The sequence below is a fragment of the Phytophthora infestans genome, genomic scaffold (assembly GCF_000142945.1).
Source record: "Phytophthora infestans T30-4 supercont1.2 genomic scaffold, whole genome shotgun sequence".
Classification (NCBI taxonomy): Eukaryota; Oomycota; class Peronosporomycetes; order Peronosporales; family Peronosporaceae; genus Phytophthora; species Phytophthora infestans.
In genome coordinates this window covers 1,001,829-1,022,436 of record NW_003303757.1, presented here as the reverse complement: position 1 = coordinate 1,022,436, position 20,608 = coordinate 1,001,829, and the positions used below count along the sequence as shown (strand labels likewise).

Below are 20,608 nucleotides of genomic sequence, written 5' to 3'. Positions count from 1 at the left end.
AAAAAGCAAACCGAGCGCAACAAAAAAATCAACGAAGTGAAAGAGCGGTGAATTTCCATGTTGGAAATTTTGTTTTGTGGTCCCGAGTCGTCGCAAAAAAGCAAGGCAACAAATTATCCGTGACGTGGGTGGGACAATACCGTGTAATTAGCGCAAATGCCAACTCGTTCGAAATCGAACACTTGATCACTGCGAACACGAAACTGGTCCATGCTTCACGTTTCAAACTGTAGGCAGATGAAAGTTTTGATGTCAATGAAGATCTTTTGGAGCACATTATGTATACATCACTGTGGAGGCATTCACGGAACACCGCAAGTATCTGACGCATGCTTTCGAGATGTTGGGTCACTGGGAAGGCCTTGAGCCTATGGAGGGTCTCTTGGGAACCTGTAAAGAACATGTTCGAGGATGTTCCTCTCAAGTTGCAACAATATGTGAGCACTGCCGGGGATGCTGGATTGAGTCGCTTCGCTCTCAACTTACGACCAGAGCGTCCACTCAGAAACAAACGAGCCAAACAACAGAACAACGAGCTGCACGACAAAAGCTAACAAGCACCGACCGTCGTCGGCGTACGGCTAAGGCCAACAGAAAGGCGTAGGACATCTCATGATTGGTTGGCTGCATGCGACTGTCTGCTTGGAGGGCGGTGTAGTAATTTCCTTGATGGAATCAGCTCTCAGCAGACACTTTTCAAATAAGTTACAGATGGCAGAGGGGTTACCGACAACAGGCGAGAAGCATGAGATCATGTCGTGCTCTCAAGAATTGTATACTGCATAGTCAAGGAGGCATTTAGCATAGCGAAACTAACAGAAACCAATACGGCAGCCGCCGTAGCACTGCATTTAATAACAGAATTCTTTTCACCTCCAAATACACGAGTGGGCTCTCAACTAGCAAGCATTTAGGGTCGCAAGACACTACAGCGAGCATGGCTTCTAATGACAATGGGAAGATGTCGGTATTCTTAAACGACTTTGTTATAGTGTCGAAAGTCACGGCCCCTTTGAGCTCCTCGTTTTGCGATATTTGATGCCTCCTCGCCAGTCTTCTCAAGCTAATCTTGCGAGATCTTACTTAGTAGCGTGCGGCCGGCCGAATAGATTTGGGAAATACGATATTAGGTTTTCGTAGATTTTCTTCAGTTATATAGATACGACATCATCAAGAGGCTGTGTAAAATGACTAGTGTGAGCCGGGAGCACAAATATGTCAATTTTGTGTGATCTCGCGTAGTTCAAACCCGGTCCGTTTACATCGAGAATGAGAAGAACTGGACGCAGCACGTTTTTAGCAAATATTTGAGTGTCAAAATATTGCAACCAGTGTAGAAAGAAACCCCGTTTATATTTGATGTCTCGGTCACGAAGCACGTCGAGCCATCTAAGAAGCCAAGCATTCTCTCCGGTTGGCGTCGCTTTACCGGGAAAATGTGCATTGGTGGGATCTGATCTCCGGATGCACTCACACACACACCATCAGTGACATGTTGTCACGGTCGCTAGACCGCAATATATTTGCTCGCTTTCCCTTAGAACAAATAACACGAGGTGTCTTGCATCCTTGGGGGCAAAACCCCGTCTCATCGCAATTCCAAATCGGATCAGCAGTTAGTCCCTGTATTGCCACCTGTAGAAAGAGCGAATCCTTTTAACAGTTGACATTTGATCTCCAACCGTTTCCTGACCGACCTTTCCTTGTGACGCTTGACAAACTTCAAAGGCCATTTAGCGTTGGAAAACGTCGGTGACAGCGACTGTATATTGCGCTTTGCGATTTCGCGGGCTAGAGGACGAAGCCCGTTATCGGTCATGCATATTCTACGTCTTGAACGAAAGAAAACGACCTCGACTATCCCTTCTTCATCTTCTCGGGATAGGAGGGGTGCACGTCCTGGTTTGGCATCGATCCGGACTTAGCCCGTCACCCGGCGATGAAGAGCACTTCTTAAAACGTTATAGCTGGTTGAATCGTTCGTTAGAGAGCCTTCTTCCTCTCTTACAAGACGAATAGCACCCACGAAGCTCTGCTGCAGTGACGTGGACTCCATAGCACTGAAACTTGACTTGATCGGCTGTTCAAGAGGGATTATATGAGTTTGAGAATGGCTGAGGTTTAGATGGCTACCCCTGCTCTAATTCGCTTTTGTTTGGAATGCGGTAAAAGGGAGAGGAATTTCAACTCTTTCCTTAACCGTTCTGATAAAAAAGTATTTCCCGAAAACGCATTTGAACGACTACAGCCCCTTTTTAAAAATGTGTCTTATAATAGATTACCGTCGTTTGAGTTCCGTTTCGATTTGAGTCCGTTGGGGATAGTATTTGTCGAGCACAAACTCCGCTCAGAAACTGAAATCTTATACCCTCGCAAACGCGGTCCTACTATTGGTACTATTTTAGTTAGAAATTACGAGATTATAATGATTTGCAAAATAATAACCTAAACTTACTTACTTGATAGCCGTTGGGATCTTATAAGGTTAACCCTTTTAGTTTCTGAGCGGAGTCTAAAATTGTACTGGTAGCAGATTTGCAGGTCCGGTATAGTACCGGTAGTAGAACAACTATTTAAGTACCGGTGGTAGTACTGGTAGCTGCCAATTCAACAATAAAAAACCAGTAGCATTAATTGATAAATTCTTTTAAGTAAACGGCTACACTATTATTACAGTTTTTGTCTTAACATTATTGTTGAAAGACACATTTGCTCATTCTTGCCATTTCAACATCCTTCTCACCCGAGATGATGTTTTACGCGATGCATTTAGCGCACACCACTCGTCAATTTGCAGCAGAGCACAGAATCCGAAGATGATGATGACCTCGCAATCATTTCCAGTGGGCAAATACGCGCGATACAAGCGTGCCACCGCCTTCTTTCTTAATTGGCTGGCGCGTGCTGGAAGAAGAGAACGAGGTGGCAATAACTTGCAGCTCGAGACGTTCAACGACGTGGTCGAGGAGATCCTAGCGAATCCGTCGACTCTCACAACAGAGCTTCTGCAAGAGTGCTCAAAGGCGCTCGCAGCCTGTCAATACGCAATAGAATTGCGCGAACATGTGGCCTCATTCTTCTCTGAGCACGATGAAGGGCAAGCTAGCCACCAGCATTTCGTAGAACTACTGCGTAACTGGCACAGGGCTTTGAAGAGCGTTGTAATGGGACGATCAAAAACTATTGTGCAGTTGGAAATTTCTGAGCGGGAGAATTATTACGAAGTGCTGGAAGTGGATGACGAGTACTTGCCGGACGAAGACTCGTTCTCGACAGCAAAACAACTTCCCAAGGCTACAAAGGTCGATAGGAATCCTGTGCTTCAGGAGGCATTTGCAGATGGAATGAAGGTTGAAGTGGTTTGCTTTTTCTCGGAGTTGGACGAATTGATGCAAGGTGTCTGTAAAGCTTACGGAGAAGTGAAGAGAGAGGAGCGCACGTTGGTTGAGGCTACGGTGGTGGCGAAGCTAGCAATGGACTCTGCTAGTGCGCTCACGGCTCAACTGCAACTGAAATATCCGGCACTGCGCACGAGTGAAGACATGTACAACGTCGTTCGGAATATTGACCCGGTGAAATTCAGGCATCGAATGGCAACAATACACACCAAGTATTTGACAGATCTACAGGACTCGCTGCTCAATGGTGACGGAGCGGTGCCATACGTTCCTGGAATGTTTCTGATGGATTTCCTGGGTGTGGGAACTACCTTGGCCAGCTTTCTCACTGCTCTACCCATCGATACTACGAAGAGCCTAGAGGTCCCAACTGGCTGCTTTGGTGAAGTATACAGTGAAGATCGGACACCACACTACGTACTGCTACCAGATCCCAGCAAGATGAATGTTTTCCTACTACAGCAGTTGCCGCTCCTGCATAAAACGATAATGGAGAAGAAGGTTACTACCGGATCCGGACACGATTCGTCTGCACCCATGGAATCATTCATGGTGCTTATGGAGAAATACTTCACTTGTCGAGAGGTTACAGTCCCAGTAGTGTTCACGTGTATCTGTTGGATAAAATCCGTTGCAGCATTACAAGGAGATGTAGGACTAGGTCGCAACGTTAGCCTGACCTTCAGGCACTCGACAGAGCTGATGAGAAACATTAAGGAAACTGTGGCAAAGGGTACAGTTCGGAAGGCTCACAATAAATCCAACAACTTGCTTCAGCTTTGCGCAGACGAGATCAAACGATCAACTGGGCGTCGCTATTTGTCGCGTGCGAATCCGTTGCTGGCAGGGCTCACAATGCTGGATCATCACTTCAAGTACTTGCACATGGCGAGCGAAATTCTGCTGGTTACGTCAAGATTTCGGTCTTTTGGTCACGTCTACAATGCCCTTGTGAAAGAAGGGTATCTCGAGCAGATTTCGTCCTTGGACGATCTACTGGAAGTCTACAGCGAGATGATCTTTACGCCATCTCGAGATGCTGCTACGCGTGGTTCGTATTATCGTACTCTGCTGCTAAGTGTCGACTTGAGATCGGCCTCAGTCGATGCGTTGTGCCGCGGTGAAGGTTTACCAGCTGGAAACGAAAAGTTTAAGAAACGAAAGGTGCTTCACCTGAGTGACGTGTCCGATACTTACCGACTGATGGTTAGGAACGACAAATCAGGCTTAAATCGTTCCTCTTGGGCGTCAATCCTGGACGACGCTGCGAACATTTGTTCAAAAGAGCTGTCTCAAACTCGTGTGCTGTCACGCGATCTCCTGAAACTGAACGACGAACTCGCGAATGTGTACGTTGAACTGTGTGCTGAGTTGAAAGAGGGAGACTGGTATGGCCAAACGATCACCGACACTGGGGCTGATCTGATTGAGCAGCAGAAAATGGAAGACGGGGTGATTATGATTTTACTCCAGCTCCTCGACGGATTGCAGAGTGATCATGGGGGTCCTGACTTTGGAGGGCCGGTGGATATGTGCAAGAAGGCTGCCGCTGTGATCAGAAAAACATTTTCAACCTCATCGACGGTCAGGAGTGAAAAGATCTTTACGATTCTGTCTCGTCCAGATTTTATTTCTCAAGAATTTGACTTGAAGTCAGACAAGTCAAGGGTTGAGAATGACAATTGTGAGCAAATTTTCTTCAAACTTATGAAGTTGCTTCAAGGCAGTAATGGTCCACTTTCTAAAAGCGATCGCAGCTTCATCAAGGCGGAAATCAAGAAGAATTCTGGACTGTTGGGTATGATTGAACCGACTCCGGCATGTCTTGACACCGTTGAGGACAGTACCAATGCGCTAGACGATAACAGGCTTTGCACTTTACTTCATCAAGCCGCGGCAGGATCAGCACACGATGCTGAATTGGTGGAGTGGATGATTCAGATGGGAGCCCTAGTTCTTCAACCGACTTTTCACGGTCAAAAGCAACCGCAACAGAACGATGTCACGTGCTCCAAAGTACTTTTGTCCAACGCAATGGCTGTGCACAGTGCAGCACGTGCAGGATACGGAGACATCGTCCAGATTCTTCTCGAAGCAGACCAGTTTGCGGATCTAAATACGCCTACACTCCACACAAAAGAAACACTTGCGCACTTGGCTGTTAAGCATGGGCATCGACGTTTGTTCAACACTCTGGTTTGGTTTGGAGCTGATCTTCTCGCTAAAGACCGAGGCGGGAGATGTGCGTGTGCTATGACTGCTGACGCAGATTGGGCTCGTGTTATCGCTGCATACTCTGTGCGACTTGGTAGAACGCCTTTCAACAGCGTTGGCAAGCGTGATGATTGTTTAGAGGAGACAGAACGACGGCGTAAATTAGCAGCTATTCAGAGCGATGAACAAGACTTAATAAGTACACCTGGGTGCACCAGTCCCAACATTCAGAAGAGGTCAAGGAAACGCTCAAGCAAAAAGAAGATGAGAAGTGGCAAGACGAGTGTTGTGGAAGCAACTCCGTCTGCCTCTGGAGGTTGCCCACTCTTGGATCCAACGGCACGTTCATTGCATTACTCTCACACATCGGCACATCTTGGCACCCGTTGCTATTGAAGTCGTGGATTAAATGATGTGATTGTTTTGGTTTTTTAAAAAAAAGGTGTGGTACACAGAAGTTGCAGTTGAATGGGTTGAAGAAACTCGAAGAAGTGTTTCACCCGAAAGACATTTCTGGCGGGCAAGTACGCGCAGTACAAGCGGCCCCACAACCTTCTTTCTGGACATGCTGCTGCGTGCACACGGTAAAGGCCGGCACGCTGGCCAGCGTGTGCAGCTAGAGGCGCTTAATGATGTGGTGAAGGAAACCGCAGCGGACCCGTCGACATTCGTCTACATCTCTACGGAGAAGACCGAACGCCACGTTATGTCTTGATGCCAGATACCAACAATGACAGATTTTTTTTTCTCATGCAACAGTTGCCACTGCTGTATAACGCTCTCGCTGATAGAAAGGTGGCTGTACGGCTGGGACGCGACTTGGCTCCGTTGGGCCCGTTCATGGCGATCATGGATACGTTCTTCAAGACGCGAGAGGTGACACTCCCAGTGGCGTTTGCGTGCATCTGTTGGATGAAATTTGTGGCTGCTTTGCAAGGACGTCGAGGTCTCGGTCGCAACGTCAGTCTCACGTTCCAGCACTCGAAGGACTTGCAGAAGCGGATCGAAGAGGCAGTGGAACACAGGAAGGCGTTGCTAGCTTACAACAAAGCCAATAGTCTTCTGGAGCGCTGCACTGGAGAGATCAAACACTTTGTGCCGCTTTACCACATTGCGCGTGCGAACCCTCTGTTCGCGGGTCTTACGGCGCTAAATCATCAGTTCCAGTACTTACACATCGCGAACGAAGTCCTGTTTGCCACGTCGAAGCTCCGCGCATTCGGTCATTTGTACAACGCGCTGGTGCAGGAAGGACATCTGGAGCGGAATCCTTTTTTCGACGATGTGTACGATGTATACGGTCAAGAAGTCTTTGCTCCTTCTCGAGCTGCGGCGATACACGGTGCTTACTATCGTACGTATCTGATTAGCTCGAATCTACGCGTTAATCTGATCGAAGCAGTGTATCGCGGCGAGGAGCTGCCTGCCCCGAGTGAAGCTTATAAGAAAAAGAAGGCGTTCCACTTGAGTGATGTCTCGGAGATATTCCGACTGAGTAGGCTGAACGACAAGTCCATTTTGAAGGGTGGATCATGGAAGGATATGCTGGAAGACGTGGCAAACCTTTGCTCGAGAGAATTATTTGAGACGCGCGTGCTGTCTCGTGATTTACTGAAGCTGAACGAAGATCTCACAGATCTGTTTCCCGAGTTGGTCCGAGTGCTGGGACAGCATAATTGCTTCAGTAGCATCATGGACAACTCGGTAGCTGGGGAGTCTCGTCAGCAGAGATTAAGTCGGGCTTTGGAAGAATCGGTGATGAGGAAGGCGATGCCGCTGCCCTGGACGCCTTGCAGTCAGACGGGTCGATTGATATCAGCGCAATACCAGGTGCAATGTCTGCTACAGTGGCTATGGATGCCTTGCTTGGCAAGAAGCTGTGCAGTGAGATTGCTGCTGTGATCAACGCTAAATTCTCGACTACGTCTGAAGTCTGTGAACAGATATACTTTACGTATTTAGCTCAGCCAGACTTTGTCACCCAGGAGTATGGAGGTCCAGACCCAGACACGAGGAGAGATGATTCCGAGCAAGTGTTTGAAGATTTGATGAAGCTGCTGCGAGAAAGCGATGGTCCACTAAGTGCAAGCGATCTGAGCTACTTAAAGGCAGAGCTCAAGAAGGATCCGAACTTATTGGGATTGATCTCGAGTGATCCAGACCCACACGATGCTACAAAGTATCGCGAACTCTGTAGCCTGCTTCTGCTGCTGATCTGGTCGACTGGATGATTCAAATGGGAGCTCTCATCATTTAGCCAACGCTGCACTGCCGGGAGGAGGCTCAGCTAAAGGATTTGAAAACCCCTCGCTGGATGTACCCTAACACAATGGCTGTACACAACGCTGCAATAGCGGGCCATGAAGACATCGTTCGCGTTATCCCCGACAACATGATGGATATGAATATTCCCACCTTTCACACGAAGGAAACTCTTGCGCATTTGGCTGTCAAGAACGGCCACAAGGATTTGTTTAACATCCTACGGGCATTTGGACTCCAAATTGGAGCCGATCTTCGGATCAAAGACGGAAAAGGACAAAGTGTGAGTGATGTAGCCATCGATAGGGAGTGGGCGCGCGAGATTGCTGCACTCACAGCCGAATATTTCGCAAAGATTTCTGGCGAGGCGAGAAGAAGCGATGCCATTTTGCCTCCGCAGATTACTCCTCGCACAGTACACAGGTCAACGCTAGCTGCAGAATACGTGGGCTCCCATGAAACGGGAGCCCACGAGGGCAAAGAGCAACAAAATGAAGGACAAATACAGCAAGAGATGGCCCCCCCAAATGAAGAATGAATGGTTGCTGCAGCGGCTGAACTAACTGACGACGTGATCGACACAAAGCGGGTGCTGATACGTTTGATGCAGATTTGATGGCTTTGACATTAACGAGAATATGGAATTGGAGAGTGTGACTGTGCTTAGGGACAAGCTCAGAAAACTGGCGGTGTCAATTATTACTCGGCTGGGTAATCCTTTTGGAGACAAGACAGACGATGATTACAACGCCCGTAAACTGGTTCAAGATATGGAGGACGATGTCGCGTCGTATTCGCAGCCCAGCAACCCAAACTCGACCCGCTTTCATGTCCGAGTCGTCATTTGCTCCGAGGCTGCGTACTGCCTTCACTTGATGTAAAAGCTGAGTCGAGTTGACCACACCGCGGTCACTGATGCTGCTCTCGCTCCGGTTCTAGACTCTGCGATACGACCTGCCTACGCTGATTTTGTGATCGGTACAACCAAACTCTGCGTCTCGGTTGACAGAAAACCATAAGCTCGTGAAATTATGGATGTACTGGAGAAGCGTCTGCTGAAGATTCCACTCGCTGAACGCGAACCATCCGAGTTCCGAGAGTTCGTACAGACGTACTCGACTGCTCGCGACTCAATGTGCTTGGGTCAGGCGTCGAGTCTTAAAACTTTTAGTCGTTTGGAATGGTACTTGGCCAACACTGTGGAAGATTACGAGCAACAGTTGGTTCTGGATGGGATGGTAGGTCGCCCGTTCTACTTCGAATACAGGCTGACCACTGAATCAAGCAAACCGGACGTTGCTCGTCTGATGATTGGTATTATAATTATCCCGGATATCGGAGACGTTGTGGCCTTGCTTACTGACATGCGTGTTATATAAAGCTGATGTGGCAAGTGTTCGCGACATGGTATTCAGATAGCAAAAGCTCACTTTGGCGAGCAGAGCTTGAAGCACTTCTGCCCACGTCGGAGATTTCGTGTTTTTCGAATTATGGGTCACCCGGACCTGCTCTAAATTATCAACAAAAGCACATACTACAGAAGTGGCATTATATTATTCATGTTGCAGTAGTATCACAGCTAAAAATGATCGAACACCGCATCGAATTTCGTCGTTGCGTACTTCCGTTTTTTTAAAGATTGAGCAAAATGCTCTATTTAACGAGGTAGAATGCCAAAATTTCCTTTCTAACCCAAGAAGCCCTCTTCCTTTACGAGGTCAGAAAAGAACCCCCCGCGGTTGTTAAGTAGATTCTGCGGAGTATCAAACTCTACGACAGTGCCTTGGCTGAGTACCATGACTCGGTCTAGCTCAAGCACAGTAGTCAGACGATGGGCAATAGTTATTACCGTAGTGTCTTGTAAGTTCTGACGCAGCATCTTCTGCAAGTTTTGCTCGGTGTCATGATCAATTGAGGAAGTTGCTTCATCCATCACCACAATCCGACTGCATTTTAACACCGCTCGAGCTAAACACAGTAATTGCCGCTCTCCGACGCTAAAGGTGCCTGCGTTCTCGCCCAACTCGAACTCCAGCTGGTTCTCGATATTTCTAATCTTTGATTTCATACCAACCTTATCGATGGCCACCCAAATAGCTTCATCCGTGAGCTGGTCAAAAGGGTCGAGGTAGTCTCTAAGAGGCTCATTGAATAAAACTGGTACCTGAGGAATAATTGACATCCCAGCTCGAAGCTTCCGTACCGAAATCGTGGAGATGTCAATTCCATCGATGCAAATCTGCCCGGACACTAACTCGTTGATCCGAAAAAGCGCCATGCTCAAGCTAGATTTACCAGCCCCTGTTCGTCCGACGATGCCAACTTTTTCATTGTTCCCGATCGTGAACGACACATTCTTCAATATGAGATCTCCTCGCTCGTAGCTGAAGTTGACATTCTGAAAGGTGATAACCCCACGAAGAGGCCAATCAATCGCTGGTTCAATCTCAACAAGCATGTTGCTACCTTCTGGGGCAATTGACGCGTACTCCATAACACGTTCTGGGCTCACCATAATGAGCTCCACGAACGACCACTGGCGAGCAATATTCGCCAGACCCGCGTCAACGTTGAGCGCGTACGTGAAGGCCAACCCTATGAATCCAGGAGGCAAGAGGTCGCGGAGATATACCAGGGCAGACACGATGCCAATCACAACAGCACAGCCGATAAGCTGAATGCGCACAATGTACCACATCTCGCTCACGGTCTGAATGTACGACACCTTGATCAATGAGTTGGAACATCTTGTCGGCCATTTGAGAAACGCAGTCCGGACCAAATGCTCTGATTACCTGCAAACCTTCTTCACACTGCTTCACATGGCTCAGCACAGGAGAGGACACCAAGCGTTGCAGTCGCGTAATCTCGCTACACGATGCCAAGTAGAAATTCGCCACCTTCACGTACATCCAAGCCAGCGGGACCACCAGAATGCCGAGAAAGTTCACCACGTAGGCTGCGGTTACTAGCTGGCATACGGCGAGAAAGAAATCAGCGAGAAACGCACCGCTGATCAAAGGCAGCTGAAAATCGATCGAGCCAATATCCGTCGTATAGCGATTCACAATTCTTCCAATGGGATTAGTATCGAAGAATTTCATTGGAGCGTGCATTAGCGCGTCTGTCATAGCGCCAAAGAGGTACCGAGCGCCACGCAGTCCAGCAAACACTACACACACTGAGCGTAGCAATACCATTAATACCCCTCCTCCACCTAGAAGAGCGTATACCTCCATATTCGTCTCGTTATCGGCAACAGAAGCTTCACTTGTCCAGTGGCTCAACCAGAAATCGCTCCCAATCTGAAAAGCTTGCCACAGTAGCTGCGATACGACCACCAGCACACACATTTTCGCCCCGCCTAGCGCTTTGAAGTAGATCCAAAACACGTCACTAGTAACTCGTCCTTGTTGTCGCTCCTCATCCACTACAAAACGCCCACTGGATACTTGGATATCAGCGACAATGCTGGTCTTATCCATGGAGCAACGCTTTGCGTACTTACTGCGATGGATCTGGTTCGCTAGTCGTTCTCCATGCACAGTGCCGTCTTCTACCCTCACAATGTAGTTAACCGCTGGAGATCGAATCACATCGCGGCTATGAGTTACCAGGAGAACTGTCTTGTCTCCAAGTAAACCACAAATACACTTGCCAAAGATCTCATTTCGAACAGCAGCATCAACAGCGGCCAAAGGGGAATCCAGTTTATACACGTCTGCGTCAGCGTAGCAAGCGCGAGCCAGGCTAACACGAGCTTTCTGGCCACCAGACAAGTTGACTCCTTTTTCTCCGATTTCAGTCAAGTCTCCACTTGGAAAGTGCTTCATATCCGCCACAAGCCCACAAGCCTCCAGCACTTTTCCATACTTGGCTTCATCGAACTCGTGTCCAAACAGAATATTGTCACGAATGGACAAGTTCTGGATCCACGGCTGCTGTGAGTAGTAGGCCACTTTCCCACGAACAAAAACACGTCCGTCGATTCTTTGCATTTCTCCTAGTAGAGCGTAGCACAACGAACTCGTGCCCGAGCCCACCGCGCCATGGACAACCGCTAGATCCCCTCGCTTGATCTGGAAGTTTACATCGTTTAAAACCGTCGTATCGGTATTCCATCCCAATGTACCGTTCTGCACGTCGATAGCAACACCCTCTTCTTGTGTGGGATCTACACGAAGGATACTTGTGCTGTTAAAGTCACTCTTTTTTCTGTAGATAACCTGCTATCCGTTCCAGCGAGACATTGGCTTGAAAACATGCTTGAATAACGCAGGGAAGTTCTTGCAGAGGCGAGCGGAGCGCATTGAATAAAGCTAGAGCCGTGAATACTTTTGCAGCTGTGAGAGTCTCTCCTAATCCAATCGAGTAGACTGCGAGCGACACAACCGATACCAGCAAGGGAGATGTCGATACAACTATGTCCTCGATCGAGTAAATCAACATTAGGGACTTCAAAGCCTTCACTTCGGTTGATCGGCAATCCTCTATACGTTGAGAGAATTTCTTCTCCCACACGTTGAGTTTTACGACTTGAATACCACCAAATACCTCCTGGATGACCTTCATTCGGCGGTCACGTTGTGCATCAGTTTCATAAACCCACCCGCGGCCATTTTGCCAACAATCATTCCTAGAAGCGAGCAAAGCACGATCAAAGCCAGCCCTGCAAAAGCTGCAAGACCAATAACCCAGTACAACATGTACACAATTGCACCAATCTGAAGAGGAAGCACCCACGTAGAGTTGATGTACTGGATCATAATCGTGATGTTACCCATGTCTGAAGTAAACAGGTTCATAATCTCGACAGAGCTGGAGCTGGAGGAAGAACTGCGAAGAGACTTTAGAAACAGAAACGCTCTAATGGCCGACGTAGCTCGAAGTCCAATGATTTGAACATAATACTCCAAATGCGCCGACAGTAGAGCATTCAGTAGACGTGACGCAAAGAAGAGCCCCAACCAGATACACAAGTCGTGTAAGTCCGTCTGCGGTGCAGTAAAGGCTTCAAGCACATGATGCAGCACTACTGGTGCAGCCAGTTCACAGGCTGCAGACGCAATGGAAGCCAAACCACACATGGCCAGCTCCAGTCCGTAACAGCGAAGCACAGCACGCAGCAACAATCCCCCTGAATTCTCATATTGTCTCGTGAGCTTGGTTAGTGCCGTCCGCGTTTGATTCTCGAGATCAAGTTCCCAGATATCTTTTTCAGCTAGCTGTCGTTCATCATCAAGGGTTCAGCAAAGGAAAAGAGCAAACGAGAAGACCATGATATAGTGAGTGTGCCATTGCGCGGGCCTGGACGATCGGTTGGCTCGGGATTGATAAACGTTGCATAGCTTAGCGAAGCTTGATGGGTGTTTCCGAGGAGCGAGGGCATGTTCCTCGCAAGGGGGGTTCAGTACATGTACTGTTGCAAATGCGGCGGTTGGTGTGACTTACCGTCATTCCGATGGGTTGTTACTTTGTGGATTTTTTAATCATGAATTTTAAACTTTCTTAAAAGGGTTAACACGAAAGGGTTAAAACGATGTTGAAGTTTTGACAAGAGAGAGTCTTATGTGATGGGTCAAACGTCTCGTAGGACGTGACAATGCTGGGTTGGTATCCGCCATGGTTTGTCGGATAGCGATCTGTTGGGCATCACCTCTGACTCAGCGTGACTCGTATGATCACGTCAGCTGTGAAAGTTCCAGTAGATAAGATGTTGGAGTAGTGCGCCAATTTTATTTAATATATTTAGGCTGCAGCAAGGACAAACTTTATCACTTATGGATTCTCCTTCTCCTTGCCAAGGACGGCAACCAAGATCCCGGAGCTGTGGTCCCGCTAGACAGCGTTCACCTTCCTTTTATATCAGCTTCAGAACGAGCAAACGTCAGGTTATGAGTCCAAACAAAGTCTCTCTTCGTGTCCAAGGCTTTTCAAGGAAGGTGTTCAAGCTGAACCGCTAACTTGCAAGGGGAGCAGCAGTGATGACGGAGACAGCGTCAGTGGAGCTGCGTCGGAGCTTCCAGGCTCGCCACCGTCGTCACCATTGTCCGATGGCTCTGCGAGCTCTGCGCATTCGGATTTCTCGTTGGACGGCAGTGCGTCTGAATCAAGTACAAGTAGATCGGAAAGGCGAAGCAGCTCTTAGCGAAAGCGTGCTAGCAAGAAGAAGCGCTCCAGTAAGGATAAGCGTAGTGAGGCCGTAATTAGGGACACCCCAGCCCTGGAAGTGTCCATGCTCACTGGTACTCAAGGTACAATAACTGTGGTCTTTAGTGACCGAAGAAGTGGTTCAAGACCGTTCCTAAAACTCTGTCAAGAAGCGTCACTGGAATGATCGCTGACTCAAGGCTCAAGCTGTCATCGCCGGCTCGTTCGGCCCGCGTCTAGCCGACCGGTACAGGCGACTGCTTGTGAGCTATGATCCTGTGCAATAATTATAAGAGATTGAGAAAGAAATCAACACTGGAAGCGCCGCCAGGAACGCCATCCTGATCAAGGCTCCGATGTTTGCGCGGAACTGGCTAAATATGAGCGTGTTGACACGTACCTTGACGCTGTTATGCGGCTACAAGAAGATCTCGTGACGCTTGGTCACCCTCTTGAAATTGCTGAACTTGCTCGACTTACCCTCACAAATACCCATGAAGTATTCCCGGACCTAAGTACAGAGTTGGTTGGAACAAGGATGAAGCCAGGGACTTTGAAGTCGGTCAAGTACGTGGCCGACTATTGTCGAGAGAACAGGAGGAGAATATGCGACTTCCGTCCAGTGCTAATGTGCCTCAAAGCGGTGGTAATGCTACATGCTCTCTAAATGGTCGATCTACTACAAATGCGGTTTTCCAGTTTTCGACTGGAGGAGATGCCTGCCACCACCACCACCCGTATCAAGGCAGATAGAGCCAGAGCCGCCGACGGTCAGTGAAAGAAGCTTTACCGCGACGACCGTGTGCGAAGTGTGGCAAACTGGGCCACTGGTATCGAGAATGCTGGCAGCAGGACGACCAGAACTCTAGTAGCCAGCTGAAGAACAGCGGTAGTCGCGGCTCGTCTAGACTAGGTGACGATCGTCGCGGTGTTCGAGGTGGTGGGCGGCATAGCAAGTCTGGTCTTAAGTCGTTTATAGCAAATATCGGTGGGGTTCTGTCGGTGGGAGGTCCTGATATAGTTGGACAGGGCTGCGACGGCGAACATCAGCAACGATCTCTCACAGCTCACGAAGATCTCGGCAATTCGGGAAGGCCTTGAAATGTTGTGCGCGAATGGAAATACTGTGGTCATTAATCAAGCTGGGACTGTGGAATTCGCGATCGTTAACGAGCTAACAGGACACCAGAGGAAGCGTATTTTTCCTGATGTGAACTATGTGCCAGATGTACCCGCTAACTTGCTCTCGCATGACAACATACACACACAACAGAACTACGTTGTCTCCATGCCTGCGGATCTGCTGTTTTGCTTCTTGATCTGAGAAGGAATGCGACTCAAGTTTGTAAAGGCTGGCGATTTGTATTGACTGTGGTCATCACGGCAGCACAGGAAGAAGCAATCTATTATCTATAGTGCAATAGGGAGCCCCATTAAGTCCGTACCTTTGGCTGTCTGGCACAAGCGATTCGTACATGCAAGCGGCTCGACGATCCGATACATGGACAAGAAGATAGCTGTTCACGGTCTGGATATTGCTGTTGGAAAGGGAGACACGTTATCCAGCTGTCTTCCGTGTGTTCGTGGCAAGAAGGTTCAAATGGCTTACCCAGAGTGGTTGATACATGCGACACACCCCTTAAAACGATTTCAAGTGAATGTTTGTTCGGTGAATGAGCTCACTATCGATGGGAGTACCGTTCTCTGGCTTGTAGTGATCGAATTCAGCAGATACAAGTGAATATATCTCTTGCGGCACATTAGTGACGCAAATTCACAAATCATCGCTCTTGTGAACCGCCTACATGTTAATTAAAGAGCTAAGAACTGGCGCGTTGAAGAAATACACTCGGATCAAGGGGGGGGAGGGGGGGGCATAACACCTGCCTTCAAGAATTCAGCGCTAAGGAGGGGGTTTATCTGTCGACAGCCAATGGCTACATTCCACAAGTAAGAGGTGTCGCTGAGCGTGCCAGCGGAATCGTTTTACGTAAGGTTCGAATTCTTCTTCATACGACTAACCTTCCGGAGTCGCTGTGGGTAGAGGCCGCGCAGCATGTTGTCTACACGCTGAACGTCACGGCGACGAGAGGCTTAGGAGGGGTGACACTACACGAAACGTTCTCCGGTCAGTTGCCTGATATTGCATGTTTAAGGACTTGGGGATGCCTGACCTACTACCACATTGCTAGTGCGCGATCCAAGAAAAAAAATTGTCGTTTAGAGTTGGAACTTCAATTCTCATCTGATAATTTCCTGCTACGTATGGTTATAAGATTTTGGATCTCTCAAGTGGAGCAGTTTCGACTCATCGTGGTGGAATCTTAACATTTCTAAAGACTACACAGTGGCGCGCAATTACATGATCATGCTATTGAGTAATGTTTACAATCACGGCGATCATGACCTTCCGGCGAGGGTATCGCTCGTACTAATGCAAATGAAGCTAGAGGATGCTGTACGGTTAGATTCAGAGACAGATAGTATATTCGTGCAGACCTACCAAGTTCAAGTTGTCGTGGAGCCGCCTGGTGCTACCACCCCTGCCAATCCGGCTCCTGTTGATCAGCCTGATATCAGTGTACTTCCACTGGAAGTTCCAGTGAGTTCTCCCGTTGTAAATGTTGCTGAAAGTGATACTATAAAGTTTCACGATTTGGAAGAAAGCGGAAAAGAAGTTCACGGTTGAATAATTTCAAGCTTTATCTCGCTGTCCACAAGGTGCTGAAGGTTTTGCAGAGCGAGTTACGACCAATTGGTGAATCGAAATTGCACTCTCGAGACGTACCAATTCCATCCACTTCAAAACCTAGCCATTCGCTCGAAATTTGCGTCGCAATGGTAGGTAGCCATGGACGAAAAGTTGGATTTGCTACGCAGACATGGTGTGTGGATAGATGCGGAGCGCTCGAATCTAGAGACGCACAGGTTATCAGGAACCAGTGTGTGTATACTGGGAAGAAGGACAAACAGGAATTCGTGAAGCGATTCAAGGCTCGGCCTGTCATTCATGGATTCAAGCAGAAATTTGGTATCAACTACAATAAACTTTTGCTCCGATGATTCGCTTTGACACGAATCGAGTGGCCATCTATTTCGCAGCTTAACGGCGGTGGGCTCTTTTCCAATACGATGTTAAATAGCCTTACTTCACGGGCAATTTGCAGAGCTAGTCTTCATGGAATTACCTTAAGGTTGTGGCTCGCCTGGAATCAGCTGATTTGTCAGCTGATCAAGACACTATATGGCTTGACAAGCCCAGCATGTCTGGAACAAGACGCTGCATCGACGTCTCGTTGCTCTTGGATATAATCGCTTAGAAATTTGTCCATGACCTTTATTCACTCGTCAAGAAGGGGGAGGTAGTCAGGATCTGACAGCTTACGTTGACGACCTGCTGCTTATGGAAGAATAAGCTCGGTGCGAAGCCATTACCCGAAAATCAGCAACCAGCTTTGAATTAATGGAGCTTGGACCAGTTCAGTTCCTATTGGGGATAGAAGTGAGAATCAATCGTGCAAGTGGCAGTGTATTTCTTCAGCCAGCTCAACCACGTCAACGAGGTGCTACGCAGATTTCATATACACGACTGTCATGGCGTCGTTACACCAGAAGCAACAGCAGTGGCCACTAACATCAAAGACTCGTCTACTGACATTTGTAATTTGCCATATCAAGAAGCTGTAGGAGCATTTCAGTATCTCGTCTCGGGATCTCGGCTGGATATTGCTCGCGCCGTCCGTCTCGGACAGTACATGTCGTGCTTCTGTGCGGTTCACTGTGCCCAAGTCAGGCGTGCACTGCGCTACTTGCAAGCTACTAAGAACTTTGGACTTTGTATGGTCATATCGAGCTCGACCAAGATGGTTTGCAACGTATCGAAGCCTACAGCGCTGTAGACTACTCCAAAGACAAGATCGATTGTCAGTCAGTCACCAAATATGTATCTATGCTCAATGACAGTGTCATTTCGTATGGCTCAAGGAAGCAGAGACTAAATGCTCAAAGTACCATAGAAGCCGAATATACTGCGATGAACGAAGGAGCGAGAGACATTATGCGACTGGGTGGTCTCTGTGATGTCTGTGATGAACTCAAGTGGAATTCCCTAAAATTTATTTCAGAGCTAATGAGGGATCCAGTTGGCGTTTCAATTTCCAAAACCAAATAATCTGGGTGTTGAAAAAATCAAACATATATGAGGATAAGTACTTTACCGGGAGACCAGTGCCATGATGGAGTGGACGTTTGTACCTGTGCCTGGCTTATAAACTATACAAATGTTACCTGGGTCGTCGCCCTCGCGATTAAGTTCGCCTATATTTAACTCTCAATATTATTGAATGTTACACGGACAGCTCACAGAAGCTAATTCCTGTGTGAACCGCGTGCAAATGTGGACAATTTCTTTTCGTAGGTACACCCGAGGAAAATTCGATGAAGTTCTCTCGGCGCGAACACGTGACCAGTCGGTAAATACGGGCATATTAAAAAACTTGGTGTGTGTGTGTGTGTGTGTGGGGGGGGGGGGGGGTAGGAGAGCTTTCGTCTCGTGTAGCACAAGCGGTTGCTGAAGTGTAGTGAAGATGGTGTGTGCACAAGAGATTGGAAAACCAAAAGTGAGTAAATCAAGACTAGTTGTGTTGCATCAGGGAAGGCCTCGGCCAAAATCTCTCACAGTTTCCAGTAACTACCGGCCCCCACGAGGCAAGGGAGTAGATCCTTCCTGGAGGCCTCCGCAGAGTCTCTCTTTGATCTGGCCTTCTCCCTCATAGTCACAACCACTCTCAATGCGCACTTCTTACTCTCGAATATATTAAACTGGAATGACCTAGCAACAGTCCGCACATTGACAGTAACATCAAAGTGTACCCATGTTGACGTCGAAGACTCGTACTCCCACTTTATTCCGTGTTTTGATGACATAGCCGACCTTGCAATGCATACGCAACATGCACGCGTTCACACTGAACAAAGTCCGTTGCACTACGCATCTTCCATAGTACATGTCAGTATCCTCGGTGTTACAAACATCCATTGGCTCCGCGATAGTCTCAACGGCGTATCAGGCCTAGAATACATCTTCGACATTCAGTCTTTCTCGTTGGCGTTCGAATTCTGCAGGGCCCAACGCCTTTGTAAACAAGTCTGCCAGATTGTCAGCACTCGGTACATACATCATGTCCAACGCTTTATCTTGAACGTTCTCATTGATGAATCGAGCGCGCTTGGCTATGTGCCTAGCTCGTAACGTGCTGTCGTTGTTGGCTACCACTGCAATCGTGTCTTGATTATCACAGTATACCAGTACATCTGGGTACGGATAGCCAAATCCCAGTTCCACGACTAGAGCACGGACCAACGTTACCATCTTGCAACGTTCACAGCTCGCAACTGGTTCAGAGCTGCACGTATCCGCTGTAATTCGCCGCTGGCCGTGCCTTTCCACATCCATACGTTACCATGCATGCGCAATACGCAGCCGGTCACTGGTCGACGGGTCTCTCGACCCGACTGGTGATCGGCGTCTTAGAATGCATCCAATGTCGGATATGCTGACGCTACTCTATACACCAAACCTAAGTCTTTCGTGCCGCATATCGTACAGCTCGCTGTGGAGCTCGGTAGTTCTCGATTGTGTATGCCACGTATCGGCCTAGCGCTCTCACTGCACTCGCCAAGTCTGGCCGAGTACAAGCCATAAGGTACTTTAGCGATCCTACCATCTCCCTCTATGGCAGTTTATGGCCATTGATCTTTGTCACGTCCGTCTCGATCTCAGTCATCTTCTCATGGTGATATTGAGGTAATCGCACAGACCGTGTATTTTCCAAAATAAACTTCTGTGCAAGTCGCTCGACGTATGCCCTTTGACATAAACTCAACATACGACCTGGAGTATACTTCACTTCCATGCCCAGTAAGTGCCTTACTCGTCCAAGGTTCTTTAGATTGTGTTTAGCAAGGTCATGTACGACGCCATTGATATCACCTGACGTCCCAGCAATCATGATGGCATCCACATGCACTGTCAGATACACGATACGTCCGTCGTGTCTTCGCCAATATACCCCAACATCATGTACAGACGGATCAAATCCTTTTTCAATCAGAACCTTATGCAGCGTGTCATTCCATATCTTAGACGCTTGCTTCAAACCATACAACCCCTGAGAAGCTTACAAACACGATCCGTTCCATCTTCATATCTTTCGAGTTGCTCCATATAGATAGTAATATAGATTAGCTCTCCGTTCAAAAAGGCAGTGACAAAATCTACATGCACTCAGTCCAGATTTAAGAACATTGCGATCTGCATCACCATTCGGACTGACTCAATCCAAACAACGAAAGTAAGTGCCGAGATAGTCTATCCCAAATTTCTGCATATATCCTCGCTAAGCGAGTCTGGTCTTTAGTCTGTCCACTTCTCCTTTTTCATTCCTTTACATAACTAGCACCCACACCGATGTCAAAATGTTCGCTCGATGCTGTCCTTTTCCTTTCTTCGGTTACGGAGCCAATTCCCAAGTCATGTTCTTCATGAGGGCCTCGTGCGCTGCACCCATCGCACCTTGTCATCC

General features: G+C 48.1%; 2 protein-coding genes across 2 annotated transcripts; one reads left to right on the top strand and one right to left on the bottom strand.

Annotated features, from left to right (window-relative positions):
- Positions 1 to 2,816: 2,816 nt before the first annotated feature.
- On the top strand, positions 2,817 to 8,755 carry PITG_01357 (uncharacterized protein; the record flags this gene model as incomplete). Its single annotated transcript, XM_002907982.1, has 7 exons — positions 2,817 to 4,449; positions 4,624 to 5,196; positions 5,844 to 5,895; positions 6,404 to 7,367; positions 7,556 to 7,805; positions 7,967 to 8,183; positions 8,485 to 8,755. The coding sequence occupies 7 exons, from the start codon at positions 2,817 to 2,819 to the stop codon at positions 8,753 to 8,755; spliced, it is 3,960 nt and encodes a 1,319-aa protein (XP_002908028.1).
- Positions 8,756 to 9,644: 889 nt separating this feature from the next.
- PITG_01356 (ATP-binding Cassette (ABC) Superfamily) lies at positions 9,645 to 13,331 on the bottom strand (the record flags this gene model as incomplete). Its single annotated transcript, XM_002907981.1, has 7 exons — positions 9,645 to 9,680; positions 9,724 to 10,584; positions 10,785 to 10,846; positions 10,885 to 11,304; positions 11,383 to 12,048; positions 12,484 to 13,099; positions 13,326 to 13,331. The coding sequence occupies 7 exons, from the start codon at positions 13,329 to 13,331 to the stop codon at positions 9,645 to 9,647; spliced, it is 2,667 nt and encodes an 888-aa protein (XP_002908027.1).
- Between the last annotated feature and the right edge of the window lie 7,277 nt (positions 13,332 to 20,608).